General features: G+C 32.9%; 2 protein-coding genes across 5 annotated transcripts in view; both read right to left on the reverse strand.

Moving 5' to 3' along the window:
* The window catches only part of LOC105346099 (proline-rich transmembrane protein 1), a 65,205-nt gene that overhangs the window by 38,247 nt on the left and 1,726 nt on the right, over positions 1–25,232 (reverse strand). The window contains exons 2-4 of one of the 2 annotated variants that reach the window (XM_034477692.2): positions 23,326–23,501; positions 21,359–21,487; positions 20,236–20,426 (exon numbers count right to left, since the gene is read on the reverse strand). In XM_034477692.2, coding sequence (XP_034333583.2) covers positions 20,280–20,426; positions 21,359–21,487; positions 23,326–23,501 — 452 coding nt within the window. In that variant the 3' untranslated portion in view covers positions 20,236–20,279. Of the gene's footprint in view, positions 1–20,235; positions 20,427–21,358; positions 21,488–23,325; positions 23,502–25,232 lie in introns of those variants that run through there. The other variant, XM_066070729.1, reaches the window with a different exon arrangement.
* LOC105346093 (proline rich transmembrane protein 1B) lies at positions 1,295–10,828 on the reverse strand. Of its 3 annotated transcripts, none has more exons than XM_011454554.4 (4): positions 10,678–10,828; positions 6,103–6,272; positions 4,953–5,081; positions 1,295–2,244 (listed from the first exon to the last, which is right to left on the reverse strand). In XM_011454554.4, exons 1-4 carry the CDS (start codon positions 10,700–10,702, stop codon positions 2,101–2,103), a joined length of 468 nt encoding a protein of 155 aa, XP_011452856.2. In that variant the 5' UTR covers positions 10,703–10,828; the 3' UTR covers positions 1,295–2,100. The 3 variants fall into 3 exon arrangements, 2 of the variants coding, with proteins under 2 accessions (XP_011452856.2, XP_011452855.2); XM_011454553.4 differs by having other exon boundaries at positions 6,088–6,272; XR_010709299.1 differs by lacking the exon at positions 1,295–2,244 and adding an exon at positions 2,266–2,786 and having other exon boundaries at positions 6,088–6,272.

Here is a 25,232-nt window from a genome sequence, read left to right on the forward strand (position 1 = left end):
TATACACTCTCATAACTGCCGCGGTGTGTGCATACAAATTTTCATAACGCGCTAACGCGCGTTACTCAATTTGTATGCACACACCGCGGCAGTTATGAGAGTGTATACTTCAAAAAATCATGATTCAATGCTATAATAAAACAAAAATTAAATATTGATATTTATAAAAATAATCAATGGTGATTTTGTTTTATCGAAATATACATCATGCAACATTAGTGTAATGTATGCAAGGTAACTGTCCTACATGTAAAATAACTTAGGGGAGATATTTAAATAAGGCATTATAACGAGTTTTTGTGCGTTAGTACATGAACAATGAATGTATGCAATAACAAAATTGAACTTGATCTAAAGTGTTCTTTACTTTACAAACCCATTGTTAAATGAACTGTTCATTAGTGTTTTAACTAACGAAATGAGAAAAAAAATAACATTTGAATATATTATCTGTATATCGTGCACTTTCAACTGAATCATTCAGATCAACCCAGCAACAATTTGCTTACCAAGTTCGAATTGTGTTTTTATCAAGTGATACAGTATTTAAAGTATTACATCAATCGTATAAACATGTATTATTAGGTTAGCCCACATGACCGGACAGATGTAACATTCAATACTAGTTTTCCTACAATTTAAAAATCTAATAGGTACATACTCGGAGCTAATCAGCCTCGGCATCCGGGTATATAAACCCGTCGTTTTCGATTCACACCTGGAACTTGAGACAGACGTGTAGTATTACTTACGTATGCTATGTACACGTAATGTTTTTAATCTTAGCTTTGATATACGTCAATACGTGCATAAAATTTGATAATCTTACTGCGACAAAGTTACACGGAGATGAGAGATTTACATCCGTATATATGTGATCTGTACAGAGAAATACTGTTTTAATGTATGTGGCTTACCAAGGAGTTGTAGGGATAGGGACGAAACAAAGTATGGCGGACAATGCCTTTTACTAAAGATCCGTTATAACTTTAAACTATTATGCAAGGATAACATGTCGGTTTTTATAAGAAAGTTTTGTAAGTTTAGAAGATATAATGGAATACTTGTTTACATGTTCCTGAACGCGTTCACTTGTAAGTCGGATTGAATAAACAGAGAAAACAAAAGAAATGGAGGGACACTGTAAATTTCAAAAGTATCTCTTTCTCTTTTATTTTCTATGCTAGTTTCAAGATAAATTTTTGTTTTGTTTTGTTTAACTTTAATTTTATTAACAAAAAAATTAATATAAAAATGGGAGTCAGAACTATAAACAGAAAATACTAAAACAATACTAAAACATACTTTTATACATCACTCCCTAATTAGTACAACTGAAAAAATGGCAATAACAAACTGTAAAGCATCTCATATATCCATAAAACGAAAAACAAATTTAAAACAAAGCAACACGGACCTCTAAAAAGATAGAGGTAAGATTATGTGCCAAGGAGGAGTGAAAATGTAAATAAGTAACATAACGTTGTTCAAATTATTTAACAATTTATACAATTAATATAATTGTATTCACATTTTGTATCTGAAACAATTGCACACAGAACAAATTTGATTTAAAAAAAGATGTTTGGTATATTCTTGTTTTCAACATGAATATTTTTTTAAGAGGGCCTGATGGTTGTGGCCGTATCGACTCCTTAGATTGAGATGTTTCTGTTAATGTAAAGTGTCCTTCCTGATATATTTCATTTTATCACATCAAATATACAACATGATTAGTCATGTTGTATATTTGATTTAATAAAATGTAATTTATCAGTCATGTTGTATATTTGATTTGATAAAATGAAATATATCAGAAAGGACAATAGGAACTAGATTCTTTGTATTTTTACTTATAAATAATACATAGGCGAGGATACTTATAGCATATTTAAACAGTTTAAGGCATATCTGATGGGTTATGTATAAACCATCAAACCTCTTTCAAAGAAAACAAACGCGCTATTCAAAGCATCTATGGAACACAAAAGTAGTGGCTGTCTTTGTGTTCATGTTAGTGGGCAAATCGCTTCATCGACCTGTTCAATTTAAGAATCGTGCAAAATATATTATTTAGTCATATTGAGCATTGCTTGTTTATTATTTCAGTCGTAGGAAGGTAAGAAAAACATAGAGTCCCGTCAAAATAGGTCCTATTATCATAGCCACAATCACATACGTGCGCGCGCGGTTTGATTGTCTTTCCGCTTCCATTACATCCCCAACTGCTGCTGCAGTATTAGCCTGTTAAAATAAAAACAATTCACTAGAGAGAATTTAAAATATAAAAGTTTGTAAAACCAATAACTATTCTGAATGATGTTCAACAACCTCTCTTATATCGTTTGTTCTTGGATCGTTTGCGAAATTTGCCGTTAATTATATATGCCTCCTTTAACTCAATTGATTGATTAAATTTGATTATATAAATTCCATGGAGAACATACGGTTACTTAAGAAAGTGACAACTATATATTTTAAATATACTACACTGACGGTTGGAAACTATTGTCGCTTAAAGCTTAAAAAAAATACCTGTATTCATTTTGCACGCATAACCATGCATCGAAAATTCAGAAAATGATGATATACTAATATTTACTTCTACCAAATATTATTCCCTCTATTTCTTAAGGAAACTTATTGTCAATTCATAGCTCTATAGAAACAGCCAGACTGAAATCTTCACGCCCTGTTCATCGATTGGTCGAAATTTACAGCGGCTGAAACTGACAGGACTGAAATTGACATACCCTCGCTATCGATTGGTCGAAACCAACAGCGACCTAAAAAAAAAACAACAACGAACTGCATGGAACTAACATGATGATGTCAGACTAAATGTCTCACAGGAGATGCTTTTGCTGTGTCTTTTAGCTAACGTACTTATTAACATCAACAGTAATTTTAATTACTGATTTTTATGTTCTTTTCATAATAAATTTATTAATTATGTAAAAGAAAGATATTAATATAAACAATAGAATGCTTTCTTTAATGATTTATGTGGGTGATGAAGGTAGCGATCATTGCAGAAAAAAATTACATAACCCGTGTTCTGCCACAAGCTCGTTTTCCTATATCGAACTAAAAACGCACAACACATTTTACATCTTTATTCAGTCAATATAGCAGATATGTCTGACAGTAATAACCGAAACTTATGACGATGAAATTCTTACTGTACATGAGATAATTATACCCCCGCTCGGAAGGAGAAGGGGTATACTGTTTTACCCGTATGTGTCTGTCTGTCCGTAACAAAAATTTCAGTCACATTTTTCTCAGCAACTATTTATCACAGATGCTTGAAATTTTAGCACACTATTTGTTTAGGAATGCCATATTGTAGAATATATTTTTGTAGCAGTCGGATGCCAACTTTCTGTTAAATGTTGACTTTGCATATTCACATTAGAGCGGGGGTATCACTAGTGAGCATTGGCTCACAGATATCTTGTTTAGATAAATCCCGAATTTAGCTCTAAATTAATAATCAGAAAATATTATTACAAATATATAGATATACGTTCCTATAAGAAACATACATCGTTACGCCGTAGCACCACGAACATTTTCGATTGATGTGTACGTCCCCGACGCACGAGAAAATAGTAGTGAGCAGTTTCTCTAAAACTGCTCACAGAAAACCAGATGTAATCAGCACTGTGTAAATAAGATACCCAACATTGACCGGCACCGTATATTCCGGTGGCGGTACAACCCGCTAAGGTTATGCATTTTTGTGATCAGCCTATCACTGTTGTGTCCATATGAGGCAAATGCTTCCACGTGCGCACACATTCCGCTTGCATAAGTAGTTCTAATAAAAACTTGAAGTTTTGTTTAGTATTTATATAACATTTTACTCAGTTTTATTTCAATTCATTTACCTTAAGAGATGCAAACATATATAAAATACAGTTCGACCTGTTAATTCAAGAATGCACATTTTGTCTCACGCGCAAGAATTTCGATCGACAGATTCATTCAGTAATGCAGTTGACCTCGATGAACTGACCTCAATCATAAGAAGATGCCCAATAAACTGACCTCTCGATCTATTGATGTTGCATAATAGTAGCTAGGAAGACGGCTTGATTTATAAAAAAAAGGTTACGTTATAATGCGACCTCAATAGCAAGTTATGATGGCATTCAATGTTTTTCAGTCCCATTAAATTATTTTAATACAACTCTTTCTTTGTATACGTGTTAATGCTCTTTAAAGAGCCCTACTCAGTATTCTGAAGAAGAAGCAGAAGAAGACACTTTAACATTTAATAATAACGTTAAAAATATAAAACTTGACAAGGAGTTAACGAACGGCTTTCCCCAAATTTATTTCAAAATTAAATTTGTTGACGGTTTATAATGATGCAATTATGGTGTTCAGATTCAAAATATTCTATATTTTGTAGAAATACAGTAATTTTGAAATTATTTTACATCAAACTGATCATGTTGATTGCTTCTAGCTATCAATATATCATTATTGACGATCATTCCTTTATAAGAAATACTTGTTTCTGCAATGTCGCTACCTTCATATCCCGAATGAATCACCAAAGGAAGCATTTTATCGTTTAAGTACATGTATTTATGGTTGAGATGTTCACCGACTTTTTTTAAAATAAACTCTCGCTTTTAAAGAAGATGAAACTCACACCAGCCACTTTAACCGGACGTTATCAGAGTGTGATAACAATATGCCTATGAACAGTCGCTTTTATTTACGAAATCTAATAGAAAGCCGAGTCACCTATTATTCACAAATTCATCGCTAGAAATGAAATATCTAGCCAAGAAAAAGAAAACAAAATGCTTCCTTATTAGTTTACACGGGACATATATTACAAACAAATTATTATAAAAATTAAAAAATGAAATTTCATTTGTTAAACATTTCTTCCTGATATATATTATAGAGTATGGACACTATGTGACGTTTACCTTACTAGCAGCCAAAATAGCCATTAACCCTAACGGCCAGCAACAAAAGAAGAAAGAGAGTAAAGCTGGAACCATCCAGTTCTTGGTTACAGGGGTTCGGTTGTAAACGATAGCTCCAGGCTGTGTAATCTGTATAAAAGATGTTAAAGAAACCATAATACTGAACAAATACCGCATTAATGCGTAAATCTTCTCTCACCTTAAAAAGTAACTGCTTTATACTCCCATTAAGATATTTTTAGATATCCATGACCCTATATCTGCATGATATCCATCTTAGCTTTTTTATTTGCATTTACGTTTTTAGATGTTTTCATTGTACTACATAGATTAATTTTTCAAAATGTTTCAAGACCTCTTCTTACAATCCAAATGAAAACAAGTGAAAAGCTGTCAATGTGACAGCAAACCGGGTTTTCTTTTATGTGAACTTTATCCATAATCCATGTCAACCCATATCCAGTGAAATGGTGTACCCCTATATGCAATATTTTGCCAAAAAGTGACTAAGATCAAAAGCTGGTATTTTTTTCATAAATTATCAGAAATCAAAATCCTAGCAATATGCACACCTCTAATACACTATGTACAATTGATCTGCAAAAGAGCAACTCCCTATCTTGAAATCTGTAGGAGGATTTATACATACAATGATGGTACCCTATATGCAATATTTTTCCAAAAGTGACTAAGTTCAAAAGCTAGTATTTTTTTCATAAATTATTGAAAATCAAAATCCTAGCAATATGCACACTTCTGATATATGTACAGTTGATCTGCAAAAGAACAACTTCCTATCTTGAAATCTGTAGGAGGAGTTATCCGTACAATGAGGGTACCCTATATGCAATATTTTGCCAAAAAATGACTAAGTTCAAAAGCTGGTATTTTTTTCATAAATTATCAGAAATCAAAATCCTAGCAATATGCACACCTCTGATATATGTACAATTGATCTGCAAAACAACTTCCGATCTTGAAAATTGTAGGAGGAGTTATCCGTACAATGAGGGTACCCTTTTGGCAGCTGCCCGCCCGCCCGCCATTTTCACCATTTTAATAACCGGATTTTTCCTTCGGAAAACCCGGTTAACAACACATAAATTTCTCATCGCTCATTAATAATTGATAATACCACTGATGTCGTTACTTGGCCAGGAACAGTATGTTGCGGTTGGTACATGTATTGGTTGCCTGGATATTGAGCGCAACCTGGCGATGGATACTGGTTGACTCCAGGATACTGATTATACTGGTCCCCGTATGTAAGGTTTGACTGGTCATTTTGATTTTCTTCTAGCCGACAGTACGCAGGAGGTTCTTAGGAAAATTAAAAAAAAATAATTCATGATACATTGTCAATAAAAATTATTTATTTTGAGAAATGAAACAACTTTATTTATATATTTTAAATATATTTCAATTATTTCTTCACAAAGTGAAAAAAAAACCTAATCAATAATGTTGTGTGTTATGCAACGTCGCGTGCACAAAATACAGAATTTTAACGAAGAAATAACAACTTTATCTCCTCTCTGTAAACATGTTAATTGTTATCTTACATGTAATTGCATTGAATCTGTATATTCTATGCCAAAATTCATGTTTCGAAAATCAACGAATAAATCAGACAGCGTGGGGTGTTTCCTATTTACTGTTCAAAATACAACAAAAATTTATCTAAATTCATTTGTCAGTCTTAAAGAAGAGCTCTAAATATAGATAAAGGGGTGAAAAAAATCAAATTTTTAGATCTAAATTGTTTGGAGCTTTCCATAACAGAATGTTAGTTAATTGCGGAAAATACCATAGGCCAAATCTGTTGGAAGAACTTGTTACATGTAATCTGTTTACAACTCATCCTCCGTAATGGAAAGAGAAAATGTTTTGCAAATAATTAGACTTATCTTTTAAAATTACCGAATGCTAAAATCCAATTCTATTGGCACGAAATTAGCTGAAGAACAATTGTAAATACCACGTAGATCATCAGTGCTGGCACACCCCTTAATTTACCCATCATGCCAATGGTTTTTTCCTTTACAATTCTGTAAACGTCCCTGCTTATCCTAAACAAGTTGTCAGTCCTCTTGCATTATTCTTATGATTTACTTATTTTGCGTCTTTGATAACCATTAAAATGCAAGACAATTTTTAAAGAAGTGGTTTATATAAACTAAATAAACTTTGCAAACCCTACCCTCAAATCTATCAATCTGAGACATGCAAATTTTGTGTCAAATTTTAGCTTCTAATTATTTCCATTAATACACATATAACACAGATCGGAATTAAGCGGGGTTTTTTTAAAATGACCTTAAACTTCCTCAATTTACCTTGGGTAAAAGTCATGACACAACCTCAGGTTATCAGCAACTTTATGTGAATTAAGATTTAATATTTGTCCATAAAAAAGATATATTCCGGACATGAATTTTGCACTTTTCTGCCAGTGACCTTGACCAAATGACCTTGGGTCAATGTCACGACACACTCTAAGGTTATAAGCAATATTTGTGTGAAGAAAGAACATTCAATGCTACTCCATAATAAGGATATCGACCGGACACGAATTTTGCACTTTTTTGCCCTTGACCTTGCCTGAATGACCTTGTTTCAAGGTCATGACACACCCTTAGGTCATAAGCAATATCTGTGTGGAGTAAGAACATTCAATGCTTCTCCATAAGAAAGATATGGACTGGGCACGAATTTTGCACAGATAGACAGACGGACGGACGGGCAAAGTGATTGCTATACCCCACCCCCCCCCCCAACTTTGTTTGCGGAGGGAATAAAAACCTTTGAAATATTATTTTTTTTACTGTATAACGTGTCAACCCCGTTTACCTCCCTCCGCCTTCAATAAACATTTATTAATTTATAGAAAAATGAGTATTTAAATTTAGGTTAAGGTAATCACTTTGTTTTCTTGTTTTTCTTTATCAGTAGAGAATGAAACGGGGTAATATCAATGTTCGCTATAATATTGACAAGGCCTGCTCTAATACATTACCAAAACCGCTGCCTTTAGAGCAATACATTTGAAATTTTGAAAAAATAAATATATTTAATTATCCTGGCCATTTAAATAATTTGCATGCTATATTTAAAAATATATCTTTTCAAAGAAACTGGAATAAGCGCAAAATACGACTACTGGCCCACTCTGATTCATGTACAAGAAAAGTTTATCCTGACGTCGTAAAATATGAGAGAAAAAACAAGATATCTGTGAGCCAATGCTCACTAGTGATACCCCCGCTCTGATGAGAATATGCAAAATAAGCAAATTCGACATTTAACAGAAAGCTAACATCCAATTGGAACAGAAATATATCCCACAATATGGCATGCCTAAACAAATAGTGTGTTAAAATTTCAAGCATCTGCGATAAATGGCTGCTAAGAAATCTTTGAGGAAAATTTGTTTAAAAATTTTGGCTAAATTAAACAAAGTAATCATTTAACACCAAGTTGATATCTGATTGGTACAAAAATATATACCATGATATGGCATGCCTAAACAAACACTGTGTTAAAATTTAAAGCATCTGCGATAAATAGCTGCTGAGAAATCTTTGACGAAAATTTGTTTGAAAATGTTGGCTAAAAGTAAACAAAGTCATTATTCAACAGGAAGTTGACGTTCGATTGATACAAAAATACATCACACCATATGGCATGCCAAAACAAGTAGTGTGTTTAAATTTTAAGCATCTGCGATAAATAGTTGCTGAGAAATCTTTGACGGAATTTTGTTTGAAAAATTTTGGCTAAAAATAAACAAAGTCGTCATTTAACAGGAAGTTGACGTCTGATTGATACAAAAATACATCCCACGATAAAGCAAATACTGTGTAAACATTTCAAGCATCTGCAATAAATAGTTGCTGAGATAAATGCCACAGAAATTGTTGTTATGGACGGACAGACAGACCGACACACGAGGGTAAAACAGTATACCCCCTCCCCTTCGGAGCAGGGTTATAACTAGTATATATTTCATTATTCATAGCCTTTATTTTCAGTTTGTCCGTTGAATGAAGCTTGTAAATTCATAATATAACCACAAGAGTCGAGTAAATTTGAATGCTCTTTAACTTGGTGCTTAGTTTGTCGAATACATGTCTTTAGATTAAAAATATGTTTAAACTAGAAAACTGACCAGTCAGGAAGGGCCCCGCTATGACAATTAATATAGAGAAGTGAAAAAAACTTTGAATTCCATCCTCTTTATATTAACAATGATGAAAAATAAATGCCCGGCAGAAGATGTAAAGAACTGGAATATATAGGATCTCGTGATTTGTAGTTGGATATGATTTTCATCCAACAATTAAAGTGTTTTTTTCTTGAGCCTTAGTGAGGGGATAAAACACACAAGTTGGATAAAAATCATATTATACTACAAATCATGAGATTCTATTTATCCCATATTTTATACACCGCAATCAATGTTTACACTGTTTATAAAACTCTACATTATTTTTACTTCATTATGCCTAGGCAAATCCCATTGTAAAGTCACAACTCTGGAATATCAAAAAAATATCCAATGAGTCATATCCACGGGATAAAGTGGGTTAACATGGGATGAAATAAAATTTGTTAAAAAAACAAAGAATTGATACCAATGCAATGATACCTAGGCTTTGCCTCTATTCAATAAAACTATCATAAATCATTGTGTACGGTATTTTAACCCCAAAAAATATGAATATTATATTTCAAATCCATATTTCAAAGAATGTACACAATACTACACATCATTCAAAATTGACCTTAACTTCAAAACAAAGTTCATTTGCAGACACAGGCAGTGCAGTAATTAATCTCAATGTGACAGATAAAGATAAAGCTTAGGATTTTCTTCCTGTGGAAGGTTAATTAATCCCAAAGGACAAATATTGCACAGCCTTCCATGTATACAATGGTAACATTCTCAGCAGTTATCTCTCTTTGCCCATTCATTCTCAGCAGTTATCTCTCTTTGCCCATTCTTCTTATGCATAGTTATGAATCTACCCCACCACCCCAGCTCCAAACCAGAAGACATAGAGAACCAAACTTAGCATCAAAATATGTATTTCTGCCTACTGAACTACCATACCAAATTTGAACTTGATTGGGCAACCATAAAAAAAGTTATTAGAAAAAAACAGGAAATTTGTGGACGGAAGAGTGACAGACGGACGGACGGACAGAAGGACGGACGGACAGAGTGATTACTATAGGGCACCCGCAAATCCTTGCGGGGCCCTAACAAGAAATGAATCTAAACCCCTCACAATAAGAAACGTAGAATTGATATTTTGGATTTGAAAGTTATGATGATGTGTGTGTGAAAGAGAGAAAGAGAGAGAGTATTCATTCTGTCAAATGTCATGTATAACACTATTTAAATAAATAAGACGATCAGGTATTGAGAGAAACATAAACCACTGTAAAAATGAAATGAAATGATAAACTTTTACACCAATGCCAATACAAAAACACAAATAGAGTTATATAAAGTACACTTTCAAGACTAAAGGAATACTATCAAACATTTGCTAAGGTAACAAGAGACAGTCTCGGAAGACGTACCTGTCAATATTTTTGTACTGGGGAAATTCTAGTTACAGAGTTCCTAAGACACGCATCCCCTGGCTACTATGAATTGTATCAAAAAATCTGACCCGTGCCACCTAAATATAAAAAAGCATGTTTGACAATAACTTACGTTCCGAATTTTTCTCTGAAGACATGCTGTTACGCTTTCTCCAACGTCAGCTCTCGTTCAGGAGATGTAAATGAATGTTACGAAGTACAGATAGATCTATGACTGAAAGCTTCCTGATCACCGGTTATGAACATTACAAAAAGTAGGAGGAACATTGAATTTCAATTATACTCTTTATTCACGGATTATGTCATTGATTTCCAGAACGAGGCTAGGAATGCAAACAAGATGGCGAGTTTTAGTAAAGAATGTGTAAAACGCAGTACGGGTACCGCTTATCATTGTTATATCCCGTTGTGTAACAATGATTCGCGTTACGACAACACAAGAGAGTTATCGTTTCATTAATTTCTGACAGACAAAATCAAAAGGAAGGAGTGGATAATTAAAATTCGAAGGGATGTAGGTCAAAGTTTCAGAGTAAGTAGGCCTACATGCTATCAAATCGACAAGTTAATCATGGATTATAAGTTCATTAAGCAGATAATTATTGAACTTTTTGTGAAAATTAAAACAAATTTAAATGCGAAATTTGTGATAATTCTGATTATAAAATTTAATTCTTAGATATCAGATGCTACCAGGGTATGCTCAGGACACTTCTCACAGTCAGAACTACGTCGGTCCTAGAATGACAGACGATGTCTAAGGCCAGGGAGTATATTTGCATGGAATTCCCCGGTAAAAAGGATTAGACCACAAAGAAGATCAATGGAAAAAAATGCAAGTTGACGAAAATATGATAATTATAAGGTTATTTATATGTCTCTGATATAACAATGCTTTTGACACCATGTTTATTGTGCCGAATGTGTGAAAACTTCCTGTGCTTAATCCATTTCTTCATTTATGAATCTCAGATAAGCTACCTGACAGAAGAGGATTACATATAAACAACCCACCTCACCATATCAGGCCACAGTCAGATTTCTATCGTTAGCTCGCCCCTACTCGTCTGCTAGGATACATGAAGTTTTGTTAATCTGAATATTTGTGTCATTTGTTTAATTTAATTTAATTACTTTAATTTAACTAGTCTAAATGCAATGAAGGCAAGGCTAGCTAACAATCCTTTTATAATAGCGTAGGATTTTATTATATTTTACATTTTTTGTGTGTTTTTGCTATATATTGAAAACTGGTTCAGAAGATATATGCCCCCCCCCCCCAATACACATAAATGTTCCTAATATTAGAATATGTCTCCAATCGAAAGTTACTATCCAGTTCAGTGGATCAGACCCCAGCTGTGTCTAATGACCATGACTATACCATTCATACACCTATCAACGATCAACTACTGGCAGCCCAGGTCAAGGAGAAAATTATGAATCTTCAGAGAAAACTTGTGACTTAGGAAAAGAGAATATTTTCTCTGGAACGATTTACTTAAGACCCCCAGATGATTAAATTTTATACTGGTTTTAAAAGATTAAAGATTATGAAACCCAGAAATGTTTATATGTTGCTATACAGCCAACAGCGGCTACAATGATAAGATGGACACAAATGCAAAGACATTCTCCAGATACAAAGAACATTAAGTTCAATGCTATTCGTAATGAATCATTACCACTTTATGTTTCTTTGTAGAGTGCGTCAGGGAATTCCGGATTTAGCCATTAGATTTAATATATTTCAATTTTCTGTCAGTAAATATTTTTATAACTTGGTCAAATTATTTGTATACAATGCTAGGTAGTTTACTGATTTGGTCACCTCGTTGTGTGATTGTCTAAGTGTTTTCAAGAGTCATATCCTCATGTTAGGGTTAACTTCGACTGTACAGGTCAAATCAAAGTTCAACCGCCTAGCTCAAATGTGTTAAATTCTGAAACTTACTCCAATTACAAGAGTCACACAACATTTTAGAGCTTAATAATGATAACTCGATGCGGTGCTGTATCATTTTTTAGTTCTTTATATACAGGTAGCATTAGTGATAAAGCTATTACCGAATTGTCAGGAATCTTGGACCTGTTGGAGCCTAATGACAAAGTTATTGCTGACAAAGGGTTTTTGATAGCAGACCTATTAGACAAAAACAAGCATCTTTGATGATACCTCCTTTTCTATGTGAACAGGGCAAATTTTCTTCTTGTGAGGTAGCACAAACCCATGAAATAACACGGCTTCGTATTCATGTAGAACGAGCTGTAAGAGAATAAAAGAATATCACATATATGATGGTGTAATTCCTCTTAATTTAGCATCTACCATAAATCAGATATGGACACTCTGTACCTTATTAAGAAAAAATAAAATATTTGTACACACTGTATTACAAAACTTACAAACATAAGAAAATATAACAATGTAATTCATCAATTAGATCTTACAGTTATAATTAATTTTAAAAGCCCTGTTCACTAAGAGGTTAACACATTTACATTTTTAAAAATACATAGAGGTTATTTAACATGTCAATTTTCTTGACATTAAAAAGAAGAATATATATATACACACACAGTAACTCTGTTATAGCGAAGTCCTAGGGTCCAGTGGAATTACACCGTAATATCCGTATTCGTTTTATCCGTATAACGAATTCGAAATAATATATAAAGCGAATTCATTAATACATGTTTTCGTTCACAAGACTATAAATCTCGCTAATTGAGGCTTTAAAAAATCATTACTTTGTATTTTTCATCTCTACTGAACTCAAAACCAGTTCGCTATCGTATATTCGTTATATCTGAATTCGTAATAACCGTAACATTTTGCAAAGATGTTTATCGGGGATTCCAACAAAGTTCGCCATATCCGAATATTCGCTATATCCGTGCTCGTACTAAACGAGTTACGTAATGTAATTTGTGATGGTCAACATTAATAGTCTAGTCAACATGATGAAGTACTGTAGACACTTACTTTCGACTTCGTGTACATACATGTAGCCTTCTATAAAATTACTGTATCCTTTCTGCTGTTTTGATCGTGGTATACACGCGGTCTCGTTTGCCTATTGTTCGATCAAGTCTTGTGTGAGTGATGGACAATACTGGAGGTTTTTACTCCACGCGTTTTCCGTTGATTTTCTAATGTATGTTGCCATGTTTGCGTTCCTAGCCTCGCTTTGGAATTAAAATGGTCGCGGTGTGAATAACAAGTAGAAGTGATTAGGATTGGCAAAAAAAAAATCTGTATTAATTTATAATCAACGCATATGCTTTAATCTTCAACAAAACACATTTCAAAAATCTCATTTCTCATTTCAAATTGTTGTTAATCTTTGATTGTATATCATTTCAAATTGTTGTTTATCTTTGATTGTATATCAATATTTTTTAGTAGAAAAAAAACTTTTAAATTCTAACTTTAAAAATATGTTTTTTTCCATGTAATTAGTAAAGTATGTATTTTTGTTAAAATTGAAACAAAAATTAGAAATGAAGGATGGTCATACTTTTTTGTGAAATACTTTCTAAAGAAAGTCTTTAGGAGGTTAAATTTATCAACAAATTAACCATAAGGTCTATCATATATATTCTTACATTTTTCAATACACATAACACTCATTTATTATGTTTTATGATATATTCCATGACGTCAAGACCATAATTATAACGTCATTATATTCAAACGATGAAGCCTAATAACTTATTAGCGATTTTAATTTTGGATAAAAAATTATATAAATATTTTGCCTTCAACACGTTATTTTCATTTCGTATAATTAGCAAAGCAAACTTGCACCCTATATTACGTCATTTGCGTCATTAACGAAATGCTACGTTTCATATCTGATTAGAAGTGTTGTCACATTAAAACAAAGGAGCCACAGTTATTGTCATTTATGCAATACCGCGCCGTTTGATCACGATAAGGGACAGCGGAGGATGTAATATCAAAGCTGCCATGGCCACAACAAATTTGATCATATGCTTAGACTTGAAACTCTTAACAAATAAAATCGTAATATATTTTGCAATTTATTGAACTACATGTATCTTCGCAGTTCTATTGCAGCAAACGATTTGTTCAAGATACTTTATGAGTAGTTGATTCAATTTTTACAATTAAATGACTTGTACAGATAAAAAAAAATATGTGAAAGCACGGTTTTCTAATGATATCTTATAATTTCTCAACATTTTTTTCACTTATATTTCCATTCAACTGTAAAATCGTAATGCATAAGGCCAAACAAAAGTGTTAAGTGAGTCTAGATAGCGAGATGTATCGATGACAATTATTTGTGTTCTGGAATCAGTTTATTTTAATAGAGTTTTCTATGGAGTTTTTTTTTTTTTTTGGTTTTGTTTTTTTGTTTTAGATTTGTACGTTACTTTGTGAATGCGTCGGTTTTCAATTTCAGGAAGAAACTCTTTTGAGGTTTTTTTCTTACACGAGTCATCTCTGTTTGCACAAATACATGTATGTTATATTACCGATACGACATGAAATGTTTTAGTGAATTAGTAATACAAAATGCCAATAAATAAGCAAAATCTTCAAGAAAATGTCAAAGGCGGAATTTCAATAGTGGTATTCACACAAGTTCTGAAATCGCTTGACCATTGCAGCAACCACGGAGGTTCTAATAATGATTTAAAATAATGAACTCAGAAACCATTTAACGCTAATTAAACACGAGGCCCATGGGCCACATCGCTCACCTGAGGAACAATAGGTATGATAAAATCAGCTTAATGGAGTCATAATACAAACTATCTGGAAAATGTACAAAAATACATGTAGATCCTGTATAAATAAATCCATTTTCCCCCTGGATATTTTTATGTTAATAATCATTTGTCCCTTTTCTAAAAGGATGATTTTATAGTCATATCACATGTTGAGTATTGCAGTTCTCAAAAAGATCCTTAACAATTGTTTATATATGGGATATAAACTACATCAAACTCTGAACCTTCTTGTGAAGCCGAAGGAATGTCCTGGAGCCAAAATCTTAACAATTATAAAGAATCATCTGGCTGATTAGTTTCTGAGAAGATTTTTAAATATTTACTCTATATATTCATATGTTAAACTTTGACACCCCCCCCCCCCATTGTGGCCCCATCCTACCCCCAGGGGTCATGACTTTCACAACTTTGAATCTACATTACCTGAGGATATTTGCACTCAAGTTTCAGCTTGCCTGGCTGATTAGTTTCTGAGTAGAAGATTTTTAAAGATTTACTCTATATATTCCTATGTTAAACTTCGATCCCCATTTTGGCCCCACCCTACCCCCGGGGGTCATGATTTTCACAACTTTGAATCTACACTACTTGAGGATGCTATTACACAAGTTTCAATTTTCCTGGCTTAAGGGCTCTTGAGAAGAAGATTTTTTGAAAATTTCTTTAAAATTTTCATTAATTTCCAATTATCTCCCCTTGAAAAAAGGTGTGGCCCTTAGTTTTCACTACTTTGAACCCCCTTTGCCTAAGGATGATTTGTGCCAACTTTGGTTGAAATTGGCCCAGTAGTTTGAGAAGATGTTGAAAATGTGAAAAGTTTACGGACGGACAGACGGACGACAGACAAAATGTGATCAGAAAAGCTCACTTGAGCTTTCAGCTCAGGTGAGCTAAAAACAAAAAATATTGTAAGGTGTTCGAATTTTACACTTATTTTTGCATACACGTAATCTTTGACATTGCACCTTCATGAAATACTGTTTTTACACAGAATACGAAAATCCTACGCAAGATATAGAACTAAAAATTTGGTGGGGGTACACTGTTGTATAACTTCTAATTCCCTGTATTTTCGTTCTGCCCCCCCCCCCTCCCACTTAATAAAGCGATCAAAATATTTGAAAGCATATAGGTACATTTTCTTCCTCAACTACTTACTAGTTATTGTATTTTTTTTTTAAATATAATAGTTATTGTATTTTATCAAAAAAATCCTATTACATGTATATATGTGAAGAAGAAAATTGCACCTCAATGCGCTCAATTTCTCAAATTAAAAATATTCAACAATTTAATTTGTCTTCTCCATTATAATTAAATGACTGTTTTTTGCCTCGCGTAAACTCGTGACTTTTTTTATAACTTTACTCACACTTGATTGATGAATACACTGGAATGAAAAATGTTGTCCCGTGACATGTTAAAGAGCTATAAAAATCAATGTTATCGTATTGACAGGCACATCATTCTGATTTACTATGCCCCACCCATTATTTTCATTTTTATTCAAAAATAACAAATGGCTACAAACCAGGATAATTTTCCGCTGTAATATTTTCTTAGGAATAGCGATAATTCTTTTATTCCCGCAACAGAAATGTGTCAGAAGTATGGAAACTGTTTAAACGATGTCGTTTTTATTTACTCACATTTCACATTATTCATTGTATAAAGAGGGGGCCCCTGAGAGTAGTTATATACAGCATATCATTCTTCAATTTTTTTCTGTACAAGTATTTAACATACTCTAATTCATATAGAATTTCTAATGATCAACCACAATTTCAGCGTCAATCGTAGAATTATAAGCAAGATAAGCTCAAAATTTTGCTAGGTTTGAGTAATATTTTGTTCACATCAGTTTATTACATTCAGCTTAAGATTTTTAACTTAGTATTTCCTATTCAGCATTTAAAATGGAAAAAAATGAATGGCCTCAGATCTGTGTACAAACATAGAATTGTGAGCAAAAATCTGTATCTTGCTTATAATTCGAAGCTTAACACTCAAATATGGTAAGTAAATAGAAATTGTAAACAATTAAACACAAGAAACATGCACTATAACAAATAAAGAACACAATTTATTTTTCAAAATGAATCATATACATGTATATACCTACATATTTCCGTCAGCGATATTTAACTTTTTTTAAACTGAATAAACTCGAGAAAATGCCGAACATCTCAACAAAACCTATTGCATTGGTCTACCATTACGCAAAAGATGATACCTAATTACCGATAGCCTGAATGAATTGCATTTTAGTTCTTTCTTAATACATCAGATGTTGCTTAATTTGCGCAGGTAAACAGTAATCTGTTTGATTTACCGAAGTCTCTGTTTGATTTGATACGTAAAAATCAGGAAATACAAGCGGCAGTTCCCAGGTTAACGCAAAGCATAAATGAAAACGGAATGTAAATCACAACAAGCTAACACCACCGTCATATGTGAAAACTGTCAACGCATTGAAATATTTGGCCTCAATTTACTTCACAAAATCGGCACCAATGTATTTTGCATGTTTCAAAGATTCCCTTTGTACACGAACTGTTGCACAACAAACAAATTCATCATTGTCTGATCGACCCGTTTACAAATGTATCATATAGTGTCATGCTGCTTTAAACAAAGAACCTCGTTTTAGAATTATGGAATATGAGTCTTGGTAAAATGGGTAAGCAAACCTATAAATTGCTTGAAACACGCCTTTTCTTTCTTATTATTTTCGTAATAACTCAGATTTGAAACAGAATTCGCCTATAATTTTTGCAATTTATATTTTCCTTCCCATAAGAATTATTCATGCTAAATTACGTTGAATTTACCTCAAGAGTTCTTGAGAAGATTTTTTAAAATGCACCCCCTTTTTCTTTTTTTACAGTTTTGATGTTTTCTCCGCTATCAATGAAAATTTTTCTTTCATTTCTGCAATTTATATTCATCTTTCCATAAGAATGCTTTGAGCCAAATTTGATTGAATTTGGTGAAGTGGTTTTAGAGAAGAAGTTCAAAATGTGAAAAGTTTACGACGGACGACGGACAAAATGTGATCAGAATAGCTCACTTGAGCTTTCAGCTCAGGTGAGCTAAAAATTATTACTGTATAGCAGATTAAAATTGCGGTCGGAAAAGATCACAATTTTTTTTTTCATTTTGCAGTAAATCGCGGTACATTGAACTTGCTGAAAACAAAATTGTGTAAGACACAACATTCAAAACCGATTGAGTTTTACAAATACCAATCGTGACTATGAATACATGTATGTGGAAAATGTTTATGGACTTGAACGATAAAAACAATAATTATTTTGATGTACTTTGTAAAAAAACAATAATAGAAAACCGGTTCATATTTAGGATTCTGTTTTTAATAGATTTTTTAAAGTGATTTTATTTACTAAAGAAATGTATTATTTTTATCACTGTTTGAGTGAAATTAAATGTATGTTTGTTCCAAGAATCTAGGTTCAATAAGCGTAGATAATTATAGCATTGGATCATGATTTTTTTAAGAATACAGTTTCATAACTGCAGCTTGTAGTGTATGCATACAGATTTAATAACGCGCGTTAAATCTTTAAGATACTCATGATTCAATGCTTATATTTACATTTTATTAACTTCTGCCTTGTTTGCAAATGTGATCTATACCTTAAAATTCAAATCTTATCCTAAGGGTAAGTTCATGTTTATGTAAAAGCTGCAGTAACAGCCCCATGCAAGCGTGAACTTTGATTTTAGCTTGTGACAATGTAGTTTAGAGCGTTCTACGCGTTTGTGATGTCATAATAGAACTCGTTATTTAACCTTGGAGAACACTGTGTGTATTACAGTATAACTGCCGTAGTTTTCAATAAACTTTACCTAACAACAAAACTTTATGATAAACGCGATGACTTCGATTTTCGATAGTCAACTTTACTTATGTAGCAATATAGCTTTACACCTGCATATGGTGTTTTTCATCTTTTCGTAAGTTGGTCGATACAACGATCTTGTCAGCAAATACAATCTTCCACTGGGTCGCATGCTTACTGAAGTTTTTCGTACTAATTGTTAGACAATAATGAATCATCTAATTGTCTACAGACTTTTCCGTTTATTCCCCGATTACGACAAAGAACACACGGCGAGTGTGACCGGCCAGCAGAGGATGGTCACTCCTCATGACACCTGATCCTACCTCTTTTCAGAGGTCCGTGTTGCTCTGCTTTGAATTTGTACTTTGTTAAATGGATTATTGAGATGGTTGACAGTTTGTTATTGTCATTTTTTCATTGACTTGAATGAAATGTAGATTACATCTTAGTAGATAGCAATATGTGTTGTATTAACACGTATGTAAAGTTTTATAAAAAGCCGGATTCTCATCGACACTTACAGTACCGATCAGACCCAAACTAACACCATCAAACCCCGGGTTTACTTTCTGGGTTTACTTTAAGTAAACGGTTTGAAAATTTGGGTCCACTCGGGGTTTACTCGATAATTGCTTTTAGAGTCAACTATACGCACTGAAGAGTGAAGCAGACCTGTATTTTATCTTATCCTACTAACTGTGATTCCTTCCCCTTGTATATTCCGAATACACATGTAGCGTCTGCTTTCAGGGTATTCTTCTGATCGGGCTTTTCTCTCTGTGTCCACTCTGGGTTTACTTGGGGTTTACTCTGGGTCCACTCCACTAAACCCAGAAAGTAAACCCAGGGTTTAGTTGGGGTTTACTTTCTGTTAGGTTGGGTCTGATCGGTACTGTATGTAATACATCCGAGGTATTTTTCCTAGCTCTGTCGGGAGTTAATTTTTTTTCATTAATTTAGTTTAAAAATATTAAGCTTCCTTAAAAAAACGAGCCCTCCAAAAAATCCAAGCGACACAAAAAGTTTAGTTTTTTGATGAATTGTTTTTATTAGTAAGGAACACGCAGTTTTCAACCTTTTCAATTTAACAATAAGAACAATATTTATATTGTACAATTACGAGAGTAGTCAAAACAATTCCTATTACAAAGGAAACGGCCACACAGTAGCCCGCTTTTCTTGACTGTTTTTCCGCTTCTACCACATCACCATTTGCTGCTGCTTTATTAGCCTATAACAATAATATAAAATAAATTACAAATGTTTGCCAAAATTGTAATTAACACTTCAAGAAGTACACAGAACCTTTTTTTCATCATTGCAGTGTAACTCACACGTATTGATTGCTGATTTAAGAGCATCAATCACCATGTATCCTAGAAAATCAAGATCGTAGCCTACAACTGCATTATTACATTAACTATAATGTGTGACATGTGTCTTATGGCAAAGATTTGGATAATGTTAAATACATCAAAAGTTAAACGCTTCTCATATAAGTCTTTAAGACGAATGTTTAAAAAGCTGTGAGGATAACGAACAGTATTCAAAATCAAAAGTCTAAGGGAAAAATACAAAACAGGAGCAGAGCAAACACATGTCTTTAAAAAAAAAATAGATGTCAGATCAGGTACCATGCAGTAGTGAGCATCATCCGCTTACCAGTCAAACCCTCCGTGTGCTCATTGTCCTTATCGGGAAGATCCGTAGACAATAAATGAATTATGTGAGTAATTATGTGGTGTTTTTGTCGAAATTCAAATATTTCCGGGGCCAATAGGTGCTAGAAGGAACCATACAGTTTTCAGTATGAATAGATTGCAAGACCCCTTGAGTACATATGTAAAATAAGAATTATTTTTTAGGATTGGGGGGTTTTAAAAATCTTTAGAAATTAATGAAAGTTCCAAGTTCTTACTTCTATATTTTTTAAACAGATAAGTAGAAATTACATTCACGTTATACATTAGGGGCATTACCTTGATCTGCAAGTTCAGGGAATTTCTTGAAAAAAAAGGGACATTTCGTGTCATAACTTTCAATGACTAATTAAGAAAAAAAAAACCAGAAATCAAGAGGTGATTTAACGAAGAAAAATGATTTCATATTTTGAATATGTGTCACTAAATGTACAAGCAAGTATAAAAACTGAGTTGTATTTACTTTGCTGGCATAATGGATGGCCGCTATTCCTGCCGGCCAAAAACAGCACAAACAAGCAAGGACAGCCGGAACCATCCAGTTAATGGTGTCAGGGTCTCGAGTAATAACATTAGCTCCAGGCTGTTTAACCTGTGTAAAAGATAAAGGTAATTAAATAGATATATTTAAGCATTTGATGCTTATTTTTGGATGTCGTCGGTCCTATGACACACCAAGCGGTGCAGACAAACTGAATACCGCGCATAAGCGATATATATATATATATATATATATATATATATATATATATATATATATATATATATATATATATATATATATATATTCATATTCATACTGATGTCTGTTTGTGGGAAATAGTGTGTATTACCGCTATAAAGCCATTTCTGCGCTGTAAGTCAGGGATATGAAACATACATGGAATTACGCGACAAAAAATATAGTGCCAAAAATTTTGTGGAGAAAATTCTTTTTTATTAAGGAGTAGATATATTTTTATGATTGTTTTTCAAAAGTACATATCAAATTGTTTATGTAAGATTGAAAGTTTCATTAATCTTACAAAAATAAATGTACCCAAAACACGTGAAGACGTTTCTATCTGTGTTCATGGCGCATGAATTAGCAAAGCGTATTCATAGAAAAATTCAACGTCGCAGATGTCCAATGCAAACATAAGGGGAAATATACACTGAATGTAATCATTATTCTATGTAGGTAAAATAACATATGATTCTTTGCGTAAGTCTGTGACCAAATAAAACGGTATCAATACTAAATAATGAGAAAGGAATTAAGCTAAATCAATGAGCCTTTTCTGTAAATTATGTAGTTAACTTTTCATCGTCTCTTTCAATTGGCATGTATGCATTTTGATTATTTTCTCTCTTCAAATATTCTTTCTATAAATACATGTATTTTTGGTCAAATTCTTCCTCTTTTTTTCTGTCAGACATGTTTTTGTTTGTTTTATTTATAATGTTAACCTACATATTCTATGCACGCTGTAAAACAAATGTGTTGTTATGTAATATGTTGATATGATTTGCACATTATACATACATGTATACACATGGCGTCGAGGGCGACATACGAATATAAGAATTAACATGCTACTAAGATTTCAGGTTTTGTCACAAATTTAATAACAACTAAAATCAAAATAAGGTAGATATCCACAAGTATATGAATCGATGATTCGAGCAAAGTTTGACATATTTATTTAAGCATTGAATCATTATCTTTTGAAATATGTGGTCTCATAACTGCAACGGTGTGTGCATACAAATTGAATAACGCGCGCTAGCGCGTAATGATTATTTGTTTGCACACACCGTTGCAGTTTTGAGACCACATCTTTCACAAAATAATGATTCAATGCTTATATTTACCTTTTTAAACATTTATTTCTTTACCGCAAATATGATTTGTTTTTAAAAAGCTCTGACTTATTCAACTAGTAATGAGAAATTAACGGAAGAGCCATTGAAACAGCCGAACTATGCTGACAAAAATAGTACAGAGCGTTTTAAATTCTAATGACACAATTTTATTTTTCTTTCTGTGATTTAGTGAATTTACTTTTTGTACACTAAGAAATCAATCAATTGAATTCATTTAACTGTCAAAATATATTTACATCAATGAAATATTATAATCAGCGTAAGTATAATATCAGGTCGTGATCCAGTTTGAAGTCGCGAGAAAAGTCAGCTCATGTTCTTCGAGAAACACTGAAGGTATGAGGGAAAGAAAGTGAATGTAAATATATTTATTTAGAAATTCTCAAACGCTGGGCACTCATTTTTTTTCGACATTTATAAATTGAGTTTTTTTTCACAAAGTTTCTTAGAGATTTGATAAACAAAAATATGAGACAAACCAGATCTTGTTCAGAATTGCATAAAATTAACATTAAGAGTATTAAATGTCACTTAAAATGCAATTTTCTGCAGAATTTACTGTACCAATGGTCGCATCACTTGTTCCTGGGGAGTGCATTGTGATTGGTGTTGGCTGACTGGATATGGACCGCCACCTGGCGAGGAAAACTGATTACCTCCAGGGTACTGATTATTCTGGTTCTCGTAAGTTAGCTTTAACTGGTCATTTTGGTTTGTTGCTTCATTGTAAGAAGGAGGCACTTAAAAAAAATTATCATGTAAAAGGATATTAATCTTATTGTTCGAATTCTCTTGTGTATTGCAATATCACGTACTACACAAACATTGATTTGTAGCGAAGTGTATTTTATGAACTATGTAACTATGTTTATTTTTACATAATGTGAAATAGTATTTTTTGATCTACTTTTGGAACAGATACAATGGCGATAATCATGTTTCGAAAATCGATGAACACATCAGTATCAATATTTTTCATTCCACGATTTTTATAATATTACAAGGGTTACTGCACAGATGGGTCAATTCTTAGAATGTTAAGGAAAATAAAACCAGAAAAACACTTTTTGTCTGTCCCAAGTTATTGCTTCCATCGCTTTTTGATAATTTTTAATAAAATGACACATACCTGTGAAAGAAATACAGTTGAAAACGACAAAAGGGAATTTATCCAAGATATCTTTATTGAACAGTTATCCATCTTCACTCATAAAATTTCACAGGAACGAAAACAATTTTCTTACAGAGATTTATGATGGGAAATGTTGACATCTTTTCTCCATTCGGTATCCTCGGCATACCTTGGGCAATTTTTTAACGTTATCATCCGGGCTTATTAATGGCTGATGCAATGCAAAATCTCGGTAGACTTTCAATTTTGGGATGTGTATTAAAACCTGGAGCGGTAGAGATGGCGTTTCAAAACAGATAATCTGGACATTTTTCATATTAGTGGATGAACTTAGTTTGAGCACAAAGGTATTTACTGTTATTGAAATATCAAGCAAAAAGTGGTGGAAGCAAAAACTCGGGACAGTATAATATTGTCACAGGAAAATAAATGTTAGTACGAACTCGCCACTCTTGGCCGTGGTTTTTACTGCAAAACTCAATTAAATAGCATTACATGATGTAAGTTTAAATTACTATTAAAACAATTTGCAAAAGGATGATTCCATGTAAATTATAGAATTTCATTTGTTTTATAACACACTAACACAAGTCATATTACAAGTAACGGTATCACTGACCCTAGGGCTGTTATTTTTACAATAGCTGTAGACATTTTAGGCTCATTATAACATTTTGCTTAGTTAGTTCGCTAAGTATCCAGAAGTGCAGAAAATGTTTATATAACAAAACTTGATAGTATTCCCCGAAATGGCGGTACTAACATTTTACAAATGAAAGAGTTTTGTGTGTTGATTCATATTTTTTGGTTATGTTTTGTGAATTATGTCTGGTTTACTTCTTAATTATTCTTCTTAAAGCTGACATGAAATCCTTAGAGCATTTGGTGACCATATTAGTTTTGATAGCTCATCTACTGCCATTGGGGTATATACTAGTATACCTGTCGAGAAAGTTACGGTCGGTTGCTTCAATCGAGAGGCACTCAGGTTGCACGGAGTTCTAAATGCATAAACTACCAATGTAGTTAAACTTTTGTAAAAATTAATAAAGAAATCTAGTTGACTAATTGTTCTCAAACAATTAGAGGTCTTTCCACCTTAGTATATTTTATGTTTTCAATATTTTTTTTTCAATAACATTTTCTCTGCCTTACGTCATAAAAAAGTGTCAAAAGATTAGGTATGCAATTATTTGTTTGAACATGTACTTTATGTCATTAGGACTTGACAATGTCAACTTTTCAATTTGAAGTGGAACGATAGTCCTACTACATGGATGTAAGGTTCTTAAAGTTTAAACTTTCAGGGGCGATACCTGCTTTAAGGTAACATTGACTC

The sequence above is a fragment of the Magallana gigas genome, chromosome 9 (genome assembly GCF_963853765.1).
Source record: "Magallana gigas chromosome 9, xbMagGiga1.1, whole genome shotgun sequence".
NCBI lineage: Eukaryota > Metazoa > Mollusca > Bivalvia > Ostreida > Ostreidae > Magallana > Magallana gigas.